The 18,015-nt window shown below is 41.5% G+C and overlaps 1 protein-coding gene across 1 annotated transcript in view; it reads right to left on the reverse strand.

Moving 5' to 3' along the window:
- The window catches only part of nav2a (neuron navigator 2a), a gene marked incomplete at its 5' end in the record, with an annotated part of 117,111 nt that overhangs the window by 58,462 nt on the left and 40,634 nt on the right, over nucleotides 1-18,015 (reverse strand). The window contains 4 exons of the mRNA XM_079554884.1: nucleotides 9,882-10,010; nucleotides 15,295-15,645; nucleotides 15,851-15,959; nucleotides 16,072-16,148. Coding sequence (XP_079411010.1) covers nucleotides 9,882-10,010; nucleotides 15,295-15,645; nucleotides 15,851-15,959; nucleotides 16,072-16,148 — 666 coding nt within the window. The remainder of the gene's footprint in view (nucleotides 1-9,881; nucleotides 10,011-15,294; nucleotides 15,646-15,850; nucleotides 15,960-16,071; nucleotides 16,149-18,015) is intronic.

Consider the following 18,015-nt stretch of genomic DNA (forward strand, 5'->3'; position numbering starts at 1 on the left):
CATATGAAAACATAAAATGACAGAAAAATTGCAATACATTTTTTGTATTGCATCAAACTGAAATTTCTACATTTATTTGTCCCCCTATTTCTTAACAATTTAACAGAGAAACTTTTACTTTTATTGGAGTTGTGTTTGACCAGTGGTATCTGTAGTTTAGCTCAAGTGATCAAATCAAAAATCCCAGTTTAGTTGAGTTTGTTTTGTGGCTGCTCTGGGAACGTCTCGCTCTGAGGAGAGTTAGTTTTGACAAAGACATGAGAAATTCTGCAGATTCTCACAGCCGACAGAGGAGCTACAGCACACAGACTGAAGGACTGCAGTAAATACTGTGGACATGTTAGATTAACCTTCAGAGCGGGGTTAAGAAGTGCAGCACGGGCGCCAAAGAGCCTCAGAGTCATTAAACTTTGTGACACTTTTTGTTTCATAAAGATAGATCGCTACAGAGTTGTTAACCATAAACCAAGTCTGAAATTAAGCATTTTGACCGTTACAAAGCAACCCTGCAGTCTCCCCTAGGGCAGCTGTGGCCACAATAATGCAGTGTAGAACGTCTTTGAGTGTCCAACAAAGTGCTACATAAAAACCAATGCATCATCATTATTATTATTATTAACAGAGAGGGAGCAGTCAGGTGGAGGAGAAGGGGATTTCCGGATCAGACCGTGAACATAATCTGTGTGTTATTATGAAACGGAGACAGAAGCTGCAGGCCACACAGGAGCTCTGCAGCTGGAATAAAAAGGACACCATCAGACCTGAGCGTTTACCAGAAAGAAAAGGTCCCTGACAGAGCAGAAACAGTGGGAATGTGCCCGGGATTTAGGGGTGCACAAATGATCACAAATGGGTTTATTTAAACTAATGTAGAGCGGCTGATCTCCATGGTAACGCAGGACAGTCAGCGCCGTATTGCGAGACAGGAGACAGCTTTCCATGTACTTCAACTTTAAAGTCGGCAGAAACGGATCAATATCTATCTCTAAAAGTTTGAAAAGACACATTTAAACCACAAGGGGGCCAAGGTCTTGTGGAAGACCCAGGACACGCTGGAGGGACTATGTCTCCGAGCTGGCCTGGTGTCGCCTCGGGGTCGGGCAGCTGGAGGAGGTGTGCGTGGATCGGGAAGTCTGGGCATGTCTGCTGAGACTGCTGCCTCTGCGACCCGGCCCCGGATAAAGCGGAAGAAAATGGACAGATGGATGGATAGACATTTAAACCAAAGGTCTTTTTTGTCCTGGAGCATTTACACGACACACTTCTGTTGCCAGAGGACTTTTTATATTCCCTTATGTAATCCCGGTTGCTAATCATTCGTTTTGTTAGCCACTGGCTCCCAGACCGGTTTGGTCTGGGAGCCAGACCAAACTGTTCTGTCCCCATAATTGTGAAGCCAGGCCCAATACTAAAGTATGACTCGGTATGACGTGTCACTTTTATGGCATTTATATCATTTATGTGGCTTCATTTTCATTAAAATCGTATAAGATGAAGCTTAGTGGCCATTGGATGTGTATCCAACCTCAAAAAAGCAAAACCTCAAAAAAGTGTTCTGTCCCCATAATTGTGAAGCCAGGCCCAATACTAAAGTATGACTCGGTATGACGTGTCACTTTTATGGCATTTATATCATTTATGTGGCTTAATTTTCATTAAAATCGTATAAGATGAAGCTTAGTGGCCATTGGATGTGTATCCAACCTCAAAAAAGCAAAACCTAAACTGAAATTGAGTTAGCATTTAGCTCAGACGGCACTTTGAGACGCTAATTTGTACTTAAAGGGGGGGTATTATGCAAAATCGACTTTTTCAAGCATTACATCATGTTATTATGTCATTCCCTCATTAAAAAACATGCCTGAAGTGTTGCCTTGGCACATTCACGTATTTTTGAGTAATCTGTAAAAACTCTGATGGCAGCCATTTTAGGGATAGGTATGCCTGAGTCTTCCTAGGAACGCCCCCACCTCCTGGAGACGCCTCCGAGCTTTCGTCACCAGCCGAGTAACCAACCACTGCTCCTCAGCAGAACCCCCTCCCCACTGATGCCACAGACAGCGTGTGGAGGGGGCGTGTTGGAAAGGGTCAGAGGTTCTTAAAGAGACAGAGGCCTACTTCAAGACATTCACTACAGCCATTTTGAGAGAGCAATTTTATACAAGGCAGTTATTCTAATTTACTGCATTTACAGACCTACAGAAGGTCTCATCATAATTGTAGTGTGCTATAGACTGGTGCTATGTGACTGAAAAAAGCATAATACCCCCTCTTTAAAGTAAAGCCTCAAAACGTCTGTACATTCATGAATGATTTCTAATGAGGCTTTGACATCACCTTTATGTGGTCGATGGGTTGAAAACAGCTGACAACATCTGGATCGTTCATAATTTAGGATGTTTGAGGCTAAAGGCTAACAGCTAAGGACAGACAACACGATTATTTTCAGTCTTAAAAGATTGTGTGACTGAATATAGAACGACTGGGGGTTCACACATACCGAGTGAGAATTGCACTACACCAGTCTGTCACAGCTGATGCTCATGTTTTATAATACAGCTGTGTATATCTTTCCTCTGACTGCTTTATTTCTCTCTTTGGAGGAAGAAACTGACCCTAAATCAGCAGAGATCTGCCACTGTTGGCGCAGGTATGAGTCTTCCTGAGCTTGTTTATAGTTCTCTCAAATGGAAATTAAAAGTCTGCAAAGTGAGGAAGTGGATTTAATAAGAAAAGGATTAAGTGTGTGCTGCTTAAGTCGAAGTTTAAAGGGATATTTCAGGATTTTTGACATAGGGCCTCATTTCCTAGTTATCCACAGTGTTGTTGATTTCTGGGGATTTTTCTTTTTAATTCATGCAGTCCTTATATTTGAAGAGTTTAGTGATGCTAGGCTAGTGCTAGGCTAGTGCATGTCTATGGTAACTAGTAGCCTGCATTAAAAACCTCTTCAAAATCATGGGGTTGTCCTCCAAACCATATCTGATTTGTAGAAAGCTCCTTTGTGAATTCCACATGTAGTAATGCGGCCGCAGGTAAACAAACTACTGTAGATCCGGTAAGCTAGCAGATCACTCCGCCGCTGCGTAGCTACAACCAGGAAGCTGATGCTGCTCAAATAGAAGTTCTTTCAAAAGCAAAAGGTTATATTTCAAAAATTATTCAGTTAACACAGACATTTATTTGGGTAGTCTGGTGTTGATTTGCCTCAGGTGCACTGTGCATGGGTCAGACTGTTTTTAAAGCAGGCTACTAGTTACCATAGACAAGCACTAGCCTAGACTGGCCTAGCACCACTGAACTCTTCAAATATAAGGACTGCGTGAATTAAAAAAAAATGCATAAATATCTAAAAATCAACAGCACTCTGGATAACTAGGAAATGAGGCCCTATGTCAAAAATCATGAAATATCTGAAATGTGGCTGGAAAAAAAAGGGTTCTTGTGAACTTTTGGTGATATGATATTGTGCTGTTTGGTGTGGTCTGACCTTTACTGCTTAACCGAGCGCCTTTTCTCCAGTTCAGCTTTAACCAAATCGAAAAACTTCACGACTAGAGCTTACAGCCTCTAAGCCAGAGTAACATGAGACCGACAAAACGGATTGTGACTTTTTTGTTGTGTTGTCACCGCATTTTGTCACGTTTTTTGTCTCTTTTTTGCCTTTTTTTCGAAGGTTTTTGTCATTTTCTTGTTTCCAAGACTAGCCACTTTGCTACGTGAAGTGACCCTCCACATGTTTGGTCAAGTAGAAACGATGATCTGTAGAGTTAGCAGCAGCTGAAGGAGGCCAGATTCAGCAAACGGCTTCGTAAAGTTTCAGACGTGATGACAGGCGCAGACAGAGATCTGATGGATGGAGTAATAGTAGAAGTAGCAGTAGAGGTCGCGGAAGTAGTGGTACTGTAGTACAGGGACGGGCGCTTTAGCGATGACAGGCGCAGACAGAGCTCAGATGGAGGAGCAGAAGACGCACACTCTGGTCTGAGAGATAAAGTTAGCCTTAGGTCAGTCGTTTCAGACACACTTCTCCACAGCAGGGGGCGCCATTGTTGTAGCCCGTCATAATTCAAGTCTGAAGTGCTTTCATCCACTCTCATCACACACAGTTCCACAGCAGGATTTGAGTGTCCTGTGTTAAGAAAGTTTGGAAGAGGGCTGTTCATGGTTAACAGATTAACCGGTTAACTGTTACTAATTGTGTAACCGGTGAAGAGCCCTTTGCCCGGTTAACTGCGAGTATCACGTGTCAGCTCTGCGGTGTGCTGTTGTGAGTACTGCAGTAGTATTTGCTCTGAGAGGTGGGTCTGTTGATGTTTGAAACCGGAAGAACGGGTTTGAAGTGTGACTCATAAAAACGGCTGATAAGAACTTAATGACTTTGGGTAAGTTTTATTGACTCAAATAATCCAACCACAGAGGATCAGAATAAACAATTCTTTTAATGTCCACCTACTGTGCTTTCAATCCGGCAATCGCCAGAAAGCTAAGCATTTATCACTTTGAAATAAATGCAAACATTACGTTACACATGAAAAAGAAAAAAGAAAACGTGCAACAATGTCAAATGGAAAAAAAAAATCACGTAAAATTTCAGAAAAACCTGCAGCTGCATGTGTTTTGGGCAGACATTTTGCTGTGCTACGTATTACTCATATCCTGGTTATGAGCATATTGTGGACGTGATGTTTACATGCGTCAGAGAAACCAGGACACTCATGTCCCTGTTTAATTAGGCTCCAGAGGGGGCGGGGCTAATGACAAATACGCTAAGTCGCTAAACACTTTAGCGATCATGCTAGCACATAGTTTTTTGGACATTTCTCTAAACACAGAGACAAGAACGAACCGAGAAAGCACTGACACTGAACTGTAGAGCTCTGTCCCAGCTTCAGCGACAGGCGAGAGGAAAACAAACACAGCGCAGGTTTGTGCCAGTTTAGTCCGAGAGCAGCCGAAAAAGTCAACTTTGTCAAGTTTGCTGCTATGTTTTGTTCATGTTTACAAGATACAAAGCTTTAAAAGCCCAGGTAATCCAGGAAACGTCTAATCTCTGTAACAGCCTAATTACTCAAGTGCACTCAAAAATATTTACGACCTTAATCTGGGCACAATTTGTTATTTAAATTCTCCGCAGAAACCTTGTGCTACAATTCCATTTCCATGTCCTGGTCTGAAAGGACGCCTTGCCGTGTGAAACGCCTGTGGTGAAGGACGGTGACAGAGCGGCCTCATTAGCTCACACACACACGTGTTTCTGCCTCTGAACCGCTGCCTGTTTCACTGGGGGCTTTGAACCGCTGACCTCAGGGTCAGAGGGCAGAGCGCAGTCAGGACACACTTCACACCATGAGTGTCAGATGCCCTAACGGACGCCCACAGTCCTAAAGTGTGTGGCTGTGGGCTCTCATACAAATGAACATGGAAACAGAAGGAGCAGAGTCAAAGTACTTGGTTTCATTACGTCAGTAAAAGTACAGATACTGGTCATTGGGGTTAGGCGCTCAAAATATCCATACTGCTCAAATAAACAAATAAACAAACATTAAATAGTAAGTAGAGTTCCACGTACTGAACAAATGGACTTTTCACTTTGGAGCCTTTACAGAAATGTAGTGTTGGAAGTGTTATATTTAGTAAAAGAATAAAGGGAGGTTGTTTTCAGGTTTGAGCCAAATTGGTCTCTTAACATATAAACTTTCACCTGGAAAAAACTAAAAATATATCTAATCTTCACAATAACATATTTCATTATTGCACTGATTCAATGTTTCTTCACAGATTTATTTGGGGGAAAATGACATCCCCATCAGTAGATCCTATACCCTTGACAATATTTTGAAAGGGATTTTTTAGGTGGATTGAGATGCTTTGTGTATGAAGTGTGCGGGATAAATAAACATACCTTGCCTTTAAACATTTAATTCTAAGCCTGATCCTGCACTGTCACTCAGAAAGGTCTTACTTCGGGTCTGAAGTGCCGTCATGCACAAGCTTAAAATAGAGGCTGCAGTTACACGTAAGACCTGAGGTGGCAGTAGTGAGCATAACATGACCAACTTGCATCTAGTCTCTTTAAAACTAAACAAGAGATCAAAAAACCCCTTTGAAAAGGTCTTTGTAACTAATATGTCAACAAAATAAAACCATAAATCCAAACCTGGCTCCATCCATTATTCAGATTTCATCGCCAAAAATATAGGATTTTTTTCTAATATTTATGTCTCAGGTTGTCCACACAAATACTACTCGAGTAAAGCACAGACCCTCCAGAACGTCAGTAAACTCACCTCGTTACTGCTCAGTTTGAAGATCAGACCATGTGGGAGTGGTTTCCACGGTAACGATGTCTAAGCCGCGTTGTCGTTCTCCTAAATGCCTAAGTCCTCATGTGTTGCTAATTTACTCGCTCACGACCTTCGACCTTTTGACGCCTTTTCATCCCCGGAGAATTTAACCCCTGCAGGCCCCAAAACCAGTACCTCTGCCACACTACTACTACTACTACTACTACTACTACTACTACTACTACTACTACTACTACTACTACTACTACTACTACTACTACTACTACTACTACTACTACTACTACTACTACTACTACTACTACTACTACTACTACTACTACTACTACTACTACTACTACTACTAGAATCATCTTTTACCACACTTGACATCTGCTTCAAAGAATACATTAAATCTGTCAAAGTCAAAGATCTAAAAATGAGAAGACTTTCTTCTGTGAGTGAACGGAAAACGTCCTCATCTTTTAAAGAAGCATAGTTTTAAGATCAAAGTTTCTTCCAGCTTTGAGAAAAGGGAGTTCACGCTCTGACCTCGTCCTAAATCTGAGACTCGCTGAGTCACTATATTTTAGGGCATATTTGAAAACTAATTAACTCCCCCTAAAGTGAATCATCTTCCTTGTGTCTCCTGACAAAACATGGCGGCACAAATCAAGAAGAGAGGATGCAAAGACTACATTATATTGTAAAGCACTTATTTCATTTCCTAAGATTTGTAAAACATGGATTTAATGTCAGTTTCAGGGTTTCTACAGCAAGTCAAATGTAATGCTTTTTATTGCCTACATCATTTTAATGCCACAAATGCGAACATTGGACACAACAGGCAACTTTTGAGCAAAAAAAGGTCATTCTTCAGTCAGAGCTGCAGCTCAATTTGTTTTAAACCATAGTTTGTGTTTTTGATGAATGTACGCTGTCAAAATAGTCTCTAAGGAGAAAAATATACATCCTAAAAAATGTAGATTTAACCTCTCACTTCAACGTCTCAACGCGCGTTTTCTCCAGTTAGGCTTTACTCAAATCTAAAAGCTTCTCGACTGGAGAGCAACAGTGTAATGCCTCATTTGAAAGCTAAGACCTACAAAAGTGATTGTAACATTTTTGTCACGTGTTTGTCTGTTTTTCATCACTCTTTTGTCATGTTTTTGTTGCGTTTTCATCCTCGTTTATGTTGCTATTTTGATGCTTTTTTTTAAGCTTCTAGATTTGAGTAAAGCCGAACTGGAGAACATGTGCTCGGTTCAGGTGGGGGTGAACAGATTAATACCAGTTTGACTGTGATTCTTTTGACTTGTAATGCTTTTTAATTCCCTGTGGAAACCCTGAGTTTTTGGCTACTTTAATTTGAATTATTCCCTTTTACGGTTTTCTATTCATTGTATAAGATACCTCTAGTTACGATTAGCTGATTACACATTTTCTGTGTTTGTGCGCCTGAGCGTTTCTTCAGAGCTGGTGTAACAAAGTGAATTTCTTCACTGTGAGATCAATAAAGTCCCATCTTATCTCTTATCTTTATGACTTTTAAAACGCTTTTTAATGGCCCGCGGAAACCCTGAGGAAGCATTTCCTGGACACATAAGACCTCAGGAGGAGCTTTCTCTGAGCTGCTGCCACAGTGGAAGATTCAGAGATGTGGCTCCAAACACAGCCCCAGGTCTGATTTTGATAAGGAAACCACTTAAGGTAAAAAAGCTCTAAAAAAGTAGATGTAGTTTAATACCCTGGCTCTAGGTTAAAGTGATGCTGGTCTGTAGCCGCTCGTTACCCCAGGATCCCCCCAGGATCCCCCCCCCCTGTGAGCAGAAGAGCCCTCGTCCTTTCAGCCGTCACTACAGAGGACACACTGCCTTTCTCCAGGAGACAATACCACTGTACCGGGACAATAGATCCTGTTAAGTCCTGTCCGAAGCCCGTCCACTCCCACTGACTCACTCCTCACACTCTTCGTCACATCAAGCGCGTTGCACAACTTTGATCGCGCCGTCACTTTCCACATCGACAAGTCTCAACAACAAGCACCGCGAGAGAGTGATTTATGAGCGACTGTTTTATCAGCCCCAAACCACAGCCCAAACACATCCAACAAAAGATAATGGGCCATTTTTACATTTCCACAAGCAGCGTTTAGGAGCTTAAGAACAGTTATTACAGCAGGATTTTGATGTCAAATCCTCTCCTCTACATTTAGGGAACTCACGGTGAAAATAAATTGTCCGCACACTTATACTCATGAAAAAGGGCTCACTGCGTCCAAATTGCATTAAAAAAACATGTTAATTTACTTGAAGTAACATTGGAAACTCAAATGAAGGGCAAAAGCAGGCCTGCAACGAAAGCAAATTGGCAGGAAATATCGCAAAAAATGAAATTATTGACTCTTGAGAGGATGAAGCATAACAATGACAGTAAACGTTTGATCTAAAAGTGCACAGTATGATTTAACCCAATTTGCTTCAGTTTCTACGAAGAAAAAATAGGGGGAAAATGATAATAAATGCACACACAATAACCAAGCCACTTCCGGGTCCAAACGGTTGAGAGTTCCATATTATAGTCCCAACTACAGAGGGAACCAGATGTTTACACTATATAAAAACAGACACATTTGCATTTTTTTTATCACTGTCTGACATGACACCAGAATGAACTTTTATCATTTTAGGTCAATTAGTATTTTAAAAAATATTTCTATTTGTCAAATGCCAGAAGAATGAGAGATAGAATTTTCTACATGGTTTTAAATTACTTTTACAAACCCAAAAGTGTGGGTTTGTAAACTGCCTTTGAACTGTATATTTTGGGTCAAACGTTCACATTTCAGACACAGCACGTTCATCTCTGGGACACAGAACCCGCCTTCCTCCTGATCTGATTTACATCATTGTTTAAACCAATGAAACCTGAACTATCAAGTGTCTGGAAATTATACCCAAAGGATGAACCAACTTGTGCTTCTAAGGTCATGACATTGTCATCATGGTATAGTAATCTCAGTGTATGTGTTCTGACTTTTTCTGACTAACCCTAACACAAACATTTCTATTCATTCTATCTCTCATTCTTCTGGCATTTAGCAAACAAAAATATTTTTTAAAATTCTAAGTGACCTAAAAAAAATATATATAATAATTCTGGTTTCATGTCAGACAGTGAGAAAAAGAAAATGCAAATGTATCTTTTTATAAAGTGTACGTAAACATATGGTTCTCATTGTATATATGAATATGAACAGATAAACAGCCAACAACTGTTTTGCACTGAATTAGAATAATATAGCTCCTCATTTCTCCAGGCAAAATAAAGATAATTTTATATTTAAAATAAGCCTTCATGAAAAATGAAAAAAAGATTCTTCATGTCAGAAGAGCACAGAAAAGCATTCTAGAAAAGCTCAGCTGTGTAAAGGAGCCTTGTAGTCGGCTCTACAGCAGGTTACAATCAGCCAAATCCTATTATAGTGAAAACAATCCCATAGTGATGATCACTGCTTTAGTCCCGGTTTGGAGCTTGTTTAGTGCAGTTTGTGCCCCTGCCAATGACAAAAGGACCGCAGAGGTGAGAGTGTCGTACCTGTCGGCGTCCCCCTGGCCCGTGGAGGCTTTCCTGTGCAGCGTCTCCCTCACGGCGGCCATGTTGGAGAGGTCGTGGAGGCGGTTGAGGCGCCGCGTGTACAGTCCCAGCCCTCCATCAGTGAGGTAACTGGAAGAAACATGGAGATTCAGGCTTTTAATTCCAAAGAAGGATCAACTACAATCTAACCGAAATGGAAAAAGATGTGATAAAGTTTGACACAATTTTTACAAACTCGACCAAAAACAGGAAAAGCACGTGTATGTGTTTTAGTTAATTTTTTTCTGGCAGATAACAGGCAGCCTTCTTCCCAAAACAGACAGTCCTATGGCTTAAAACACTATTTGTCCAAAATCTGGGTTTAACCTGGCCCAGACTTGATTCACTAAAATCTCTTAAAGACTCTTTTCACTGAGCAGGCATCAAGCTTAAAGTCCGTGATTAAAACAGGAAGTCCCCCTCATTCATCACTGTGTGCGCATTAGGAGCAGAAACCAGAGAGAAATATCTACAAATCTAAAAATATCAGGTCGGAAACGCGTGGGAACCGTGAGCGGTCCGCTCGTGTGGCTTTAGGGGAGTCGACGCCAACTGACAGCTCCTTTAACAGAGACAGGCCTTAGACAAATATCACCGAGAGTCTGCAGGTCAGCAGGTCAATGCTGCGGGCGGCGAGGCCAGAGGAAAGTGGGTCAATGCAGGATATGGATCAGAATCAAATGCTCCTCCTGGATTAAAGGCGAGACACTACAGGTGCAAACACTGGTCAATGCTGAATCACAAATAAACCAAACCAAATGTTTCCCACGCTTGTTCATTTACAATTACTGACATGTTTGGTATCCACATGTAGCATGAAAGGCGATGGAGATGACACTGTAATCCAAATATGGTCATTTCCTTTGTGGGAGACAGCAGCGGCTAAAGACAGGAAGAATATACACAGGGCGCATGTTGTGCAAGTTTGGAAGAGTTTGAAAAAGTCTGGTTTGGAAGTGTGGGGAAGTTTGATTACTAAACCTTAGAGCCGTTTTCTCCAAATGAGGTTTTCATTCCCTCTTTAAAGGAACAGGCCACTATTTTTACATACTGAGATATGTTCTTACCTGAGCTTAGATGAGTTTATGTGTACCTGTCTGGTCTTTGTGTGTGCCCTCAGTCCCACAAAACGGCCAAAGATGTTGTTAGCATTTGGCCTCCCCCAATGTATTCCTATAGCTCCAAACGGGGGTGAAGGTAGAAGCGACCACGCTCTTCCATGGGCACGAAGACCAGACAGGTACGTATCAACTCGTCTAAGCTCAGGTAAGAACATATCACAGTATGGAAATACAGTGGCCTGTTCCTTTAACAACATGTCCACTTTAGTAGCTCCTACAGACTCCACACTTAACACAAACAATTTTTTTCTCTTCATATGTTTTCACTTATAGAAAGCACTCATTTAAATCTGGATCATTCATTACTTGCATAAATGCCTTGACTTTATATGAAAACAAAAAAATGACTACAAGCTACCAATACATTTTGTTCCACAGCAAAGGTTTCATATTGATACCTCTACATTTATTCATTTTCTTATATCTCACACCTTATATTCAACTCTTTTCCACCAGCTTTAGTTTACTCTCACCTCTCTGCCTCAAACATGTCTCCACAATCCCTCAAAACGCACACTTCTTTGGGCATTTATCTCCACGGAAACAGACTTCAGGGGAAAACCGACCCAAAAAAAAGAAAAAGTATTATTTCTCTCCATTTGCGCCTGAATCCATGTCTCGTCCTTGGTTACTGTGGCTTCTCTGAACGCTCTCTCTGCTGTACATGGGACTAACAGGCAGCTACAGGTGGGAGGAGCTAGGGCGAAGAGGGGCGGGGTTTGGAGGAGACAGAAACTTGCCCCGAGGCGGGACAGCAGCCCAGACACATGTAACACGATCGTCTGAAGCTCGAAAAATCACTTTAATATCAAATCTCACCATCCAACTACAAAGACCATGAGCCTTTGCAGTTTCAAAGCACTCGGCACAAGGAAGTACTTTTGCTACTGTGCATCTTTAGTGTTAATCTTTTAAAAAATGGAGGTAATCATTGCACTTCAGGCTCTTGTACTTGAATGTGTACAAATGCCCTAAATTGACGACATTTTCGCCGGCAAAGTCTGAATAATGGACACAGTCAGGTTTAAAAGAATGGTTTGAATTTGTGACATATTTTTTTTACAAAGATTTGTTCAGGGGGATCTTGTTTAGTTTTCAAACAAATTAAGTCTTAGTGGACAAAAAAAGCAAAAGGTGAAGAAGAGAAGCAGCTAAAAGACAAACTATAAAGGCAAGCTAGGTGCAAATGTTATGCTAACACCTGCTAAAGTTGTGCTAACAGTGGCTAAATCACCTTTTTCTACAGCGGAATCATTGTGTGAAATATTAAATCTCCTGCAAACGAATCATGAATGAAGTAGTTTCTCGTCAGTTTATATTCAGTTCATATTTTGTGAATTGGACCACAGCTGTCGTCACGTCCACTAATTGCTGATTGCTTTATTTCACTGACAATCTGTGCGCGTTAGACCCGCCCCCTCAAACCGCTTGCTCCAGACTAACTTCCCTGTGTGGAATGGACAGGGAATAGTATGGCAGAGCCAGGCAAGAGCCTAAATATCCAGGATACTGTAGCTGCTCATGTAAATATCATATCCAGAACATTATCATAACCAGGATATGCCTCATAAGCAGGTTACTCGAGCACATGTAAACACACTCTTGATCCTGGTCTGACCGGTGGAGACACTCGGCTACACGGGCAGACCGGCAACCTCTCCTCACGGGCAGACCGGCAACCTCTCCTCACGGGCGACCGGCGACCTCTCCATCGGCTGATCACAGTAGGAGGACATTTCTCACTGGGCTCCATTGATTTGAGACTATACCTGATTTCTTTCGAGTAGTGAAACAAATTTAGTTTTGTCCTCCTTTAGTTTAGTCATTTGGAAATCACTATCTAAATCTAATTACAAAGCATTTGTATCAATTCCATGAACTCTCAGGCTGCACTACAACATTGGCTTAAATGTCTTAAATTGAAGAAATGCATCTTGTCTAGATTTCACCCATTTAGACATTATTTCCTGATCTGACCAAGTTACTCTGCTAGACTGATGACATTTCAAACTAGTTCTAAAGTAATCTTGCTTGAAATAAGAAAGTTAAAATGCCAATGGGATAAGACTAATGTTCTTACTCCATCAGAGATGAAAATGAACTGAAATAAAGACAAAATGTATTGAAACGAGTCATAACTTAACTCATCAAAACAACTCAAATGTTGATTATTATGCTCAAATTGAGACATTGAACCTCTTAACACCCCGCCTTAAACAAGCACATTTTCTTCAATTCAACTTTACCCAAACCAAAATATTCTTGAAATAAGCGTCAAAAATGAAAACGCAGCAAAGAGCAACAAAAACACAACAAAACAGGCGACAAAAAAGCAAGAAAAACATGACAAAAATACAATGAAAATCTGACGACGATGCAGCGATAACGGCGGGGACAAATCTTAGATCAGGTCTTAGGTCTTAGCTTTCAAATGAGGCGTTACACTGTGAAGGCTGCCAGCTCCAGTCGAGAGGTTTATACATGTATTTACATGGGCAAAGCTAGTCTTGATATAATGTGTTAAGAGGTTAAACTAATCTAGTTCATAACTTTTCGTATGTAGTTTTATTTTCTGTGACAATGACCCTGAAAAGTGACGATGCAAGTTGTGAAATAGGAACTCGTCCCTGTGAATCAGAATCAGAGTCCCACAACTAACATATTCATTTAGTGGCTTCCTCTTTCATTGTTGCTTTTTCTGTCCAGAGATGGAGCAGTGCCAGCAGAAGTACGAGAGTGTTAGTGTGCCCTCTGTAAAGGAGATGTGGAAGCCTGGTGACCAATAAGGAAGTGAGAACAAGAACTGGACTAAACACTGCTCACTATGTTCTGCTGTGTGACATCATCGGTAATCACCCTATAACCGCTCGATCGACCGCAGGAAAACAACCACTACCACACGAAAAAAACCTTCCTGTCCTCAAGTCAACTTTAGAAACAAATGTAATCCCTTTAGTCATTGAACAGCAGAGACCGGCAGCGCCTGGAGGAGTCTGTTAAACACTCAGAGAGTTTAACTAGTGATCGGCCCCAGGGGGTGAGGAGGAGGAGGAGTTGGAGGAAGGGCATCCTGCTTCTGTGTGTGAGGATTATCTCCCAAACAATAGACAACAAACACAAAGGCAACACTTCAAAACACACTGTAAACATTTGGGAAAGCAGCAGGTCAATTCGAATGCTTTTAAATGCCCGGATTACTATATCTCGGATGCCACAAACAGACTGATGAAGATTTGCAAAAACGTTACAATATCCAAAAGATATAGATTATGGAGCGAGTTTTAATCTAATTGAATGAGGCCTTTGTAACCCGGTTCATTTATAAATCATTCACAAAGATGTCCAAATTTGGTCATCATGTTTCCAGGCACTTGGATCTACAGTTTTCATTTGGTGGTGTCTTGTGATTTTTCTCTTGCAAAATATGTGTTGTGGTTTCGAAAAGTTTGGGAAACATTAGTTTGCTCCCCTTTATCTGGACAATCTGACCCAGGTTTGACTCCTGTTTTGAAGTGCACTGCCCTCTAGTGGATACCAAGACAAGGTACAGGGACTGTCCAGAAACTTTCAACCTTCACTTGGAGCTTCAACATCAGACAGAAGACAGACACATGAGGCGTTTGAGGCAGAGAGGACAATCCTGCTTATAACATTGGACTGTAGAGGGCGCTGTAGATGCAAAGCAGCTAAAGAAAGGCCATTTATACCAGACTCATTACAGCTGTACAATAACTCATTCAGGTCTATGTTCCACCTTTACACTGCACTGCTCCTCATATTGTCACTTATATAACTTGAAATACTTTTCTGTCATGTAAAGGTGTAAATGTGGAAAACTTTTTCCTGTCCAGTTCATCTCCTCCAGTTTCAACACATTTCTATTGGTTACTTGGGCTTATTAAGTATTAAGTTTTATTGAGCTGAAAAGACACATTTTTCTCAAGGATCAATCAAGTTCATCTCAGTCTAAGTTTATCACCGTAGACAAAAGGTTTCCTCCGGGTACTCCGATTTTCCCCCACCACTAAAACATTTACAATAGGCCAGGATGAATTAGAGTGTGTTTGAGAGTGCGCATGGGGGACGACAGATGGAAATTAGCCCACCTCTACAATCCGATATGTGGCTTGTTTACTTGCATGAGACCCATGTATGTTTATTATTATGCACTAACCCGACCAATTAAACCAATAAAATAAAAAATAAAATAAAGTGTGTTTCAAATTAAATGTATTATTATTATGGTCTCTTACCCGCTGGTGACATCATCAGTGCGCGTCAGGTTCTTGCTGAGCACGTCTCCATCGCTCATGTATCCCGTCATCTCCACAGCCACGCCCTCAAGCTCCTCCTCGTCTCCAATTGGCTCAGAGCCCTCACCGGCCCCGCCCCTTCCCGTCAGCTGACGCCTCAGGTGGGCGGAGTACAGGTAACGCCCTGGCCCCGCCCCCCTGCAGCCGTTAGCCAACGAGGGCGCGTCGCCCGCCTGGAGGCGGGGCACGGCCGAGCCCAGTCTCCACGACGACGACAAGTGTGGGCGGGATGACAGCAGCAGGCTCCGCCCCCCGTTAGAGTCCGACGTGTCGAAGGACGAGTCGAGAGCACTAATGAACACGTTAAAAACATGGTTAGAGTCTGACGTGTCGATTCATTCCTTACAAAGGCCATAATTAACTAGTTATAACATTATTTGGTAATTACAGTAAACTGTAAAGCAGCCTGGAGGAGTGAGGCAAGTGGATTGGCAAGCTCCATCACCTGGATCCTCAGTTCAATACAAACCCACCAACATTCTGGTACAGTTGTTACCTGTGAGGGAGCTGGGTTCCTCTGAGGCTGGACATGGTCTCCTCCAGGTTCTGTCTGAGGTCAGCGATGTTTTTAACTGTCCTTAAACGCCTCGTCTCTGGGTCCTCACCTGAAAAAACATTATAATTATGAAGTTTCAAACTCATTTGAACGTGACTGACAACAGTTTTCACACATCAATCATTAGTTTCAGATGAAAATGTGAATGTAAAAAGACAGACCTGCGACATCTTCAATGGACGCGAGGCTGGTTTTGGAGCAGTCTCTTCCGTCAGCGTTCACCTCGGCCTCCTGAGATCTGGGAGTAAAAACGCAAACAGGTTTAGGAGTTAATGTCCTGCAGAGGTTTGTGTGAGTGAAGCAATGTTTACTGACGATAAAGCACCAACGGCCTGGACTTTGGGAGATGTCAAAGAGAAAACCATTTGAAGAGGTTCAAATGGAATCTTTACTTTCAGAATCATATATAAAACTTGCCTCTTCTTTGAGGGCCTCGGTTACTTATCTTTTAGTTTAGTTTAATGCTGATCTCTGTCTGAAGAGCATCAAAGAGACACTTTTTGAGAGAACTGGTATTTCCAAGTAGCAAGCCTGCTTAGTTTGCTAAATAAATTCATATCTAAGCAGTTTGTTGACTGCTTGAGGTAAAAGCTTGTGGTTCGGTTTGAGCGCATACTTCACAGTACATAAAGTGCTGAGACTCAGACTTTAGTCACTCATTTGAGACCTGACTTGATAAAGTGGACTATGACTTAGACTCGAGCCCCGAGCCTCGAGACGACTTGATGATTCTCCTCAAAAAGCAAACCAATCAGACTGCAGCATCGCTGACGGTCAGTGTTTAGGAGGAAAATGATTCAAATCAGATGCACTTGAAAAGACTTGCAATTTAACCTCTTAACCCCTGCCTTAACCGAGCACATTTTCACTGGCTTTACCCCAAAATAAAACCTTCTTGAACAAAGTGTCAAAAAATAGCAACAAGAACGAGGATGAAAACACAGAGCAACAAAATAATGATGAAAAAGAAAAAAAGAGCTACAAAAACATGAAGTTTTTAGATTTGGATAAGGCGGAACTGGAGAAAATGCTTGGTTAAGGCGGGGGTTAAAAGGTTATAGACCAGGCCAGTGATATAAGACGTGTTCCCATCTCTGACCACAAGAGGTCCGCACCACGCTCTGCATTTGAACCAGAGCCTGAGGTTAGATAAGAGTGAAGCCCACAGACACAGAAAGAGCTATAATTCAACTCAAGATAGGACATGGCTATAGTCACACATTTGAACTAGTTCCAGCTAGCAGTTCTAGGGCCATCTTGTGACTGGCCCTTCTAACCCAGTGCAATGTAATCAAATAGAAACACCACTTATTTCCTTGATACAGTTTTGATCTATTTTGAGTTAGTTCATGACTCTTTGATAATCGTGACTGACCTTCTGTCATCAGAAAAAAACGCTTTTGCAGTTTTCCAAGTGTTTTTCCAGTTTTATAGGAGGTTCAGACTTTAGCTCCATTTGTTTATGGATTTCCCTCTCTCAAACACTTTAAATTATTCACTTATATTTATATCAAATATAACATTTGTTTCCTGCTTTAAAACAGTATTTCTGTACTTTTTAACCAATATTTATTGAACATGGGACAGTGATACAGTAACCACTAAACCCTGAATGAATGGAGAAAACAAAGCTAAACAACACGACGTTTCAAAGACATGATCTGATCCTGACTGAGATACGAGACTTAGAAGTAATAAACCAATCACAAACAATGAGTCTCACACGTCCGATCTAGAGTTTTATAAACACATTGAGTGCCGCGATGTTTTTGGGATTTAGCTGTTGAGTGCCAACAATACAGACCGTTTTTCATGACATTTGTAGCACCACAGCATATTCTATGTTATAGCAATGGACACATGCTGTGGCTCGTTTGAAAGACGAGAATCTAAGCTCTGCGGAGGTGAAAACAGTTTAAGTCTACATGCCTCAGTTCCTGAGAAATCTAAGCTAAACAGAGGCTAGTTTTGATCAAAATCACAGATTTTTTTCAAGATTTGGAGATAATTAGTGTTTTATGCAACACTCTCCTTTCTGATGAACTCCTCTCCTCCTCCTCTCTCCTCTCTGGACGGACACTAACGTTATGGGAAGAGGCAAATGC

This window comes from Gobius niger (assembly GCF_951799975.1).
Source record: "Gobius niger genome assembly, chromosome: 4".
Lineage (NCBI taxonomy): Eukaryota > Metazoa > Chordata > Actinopteri > Gobiiformes > Gobiidae > Gobius > Gobius niger.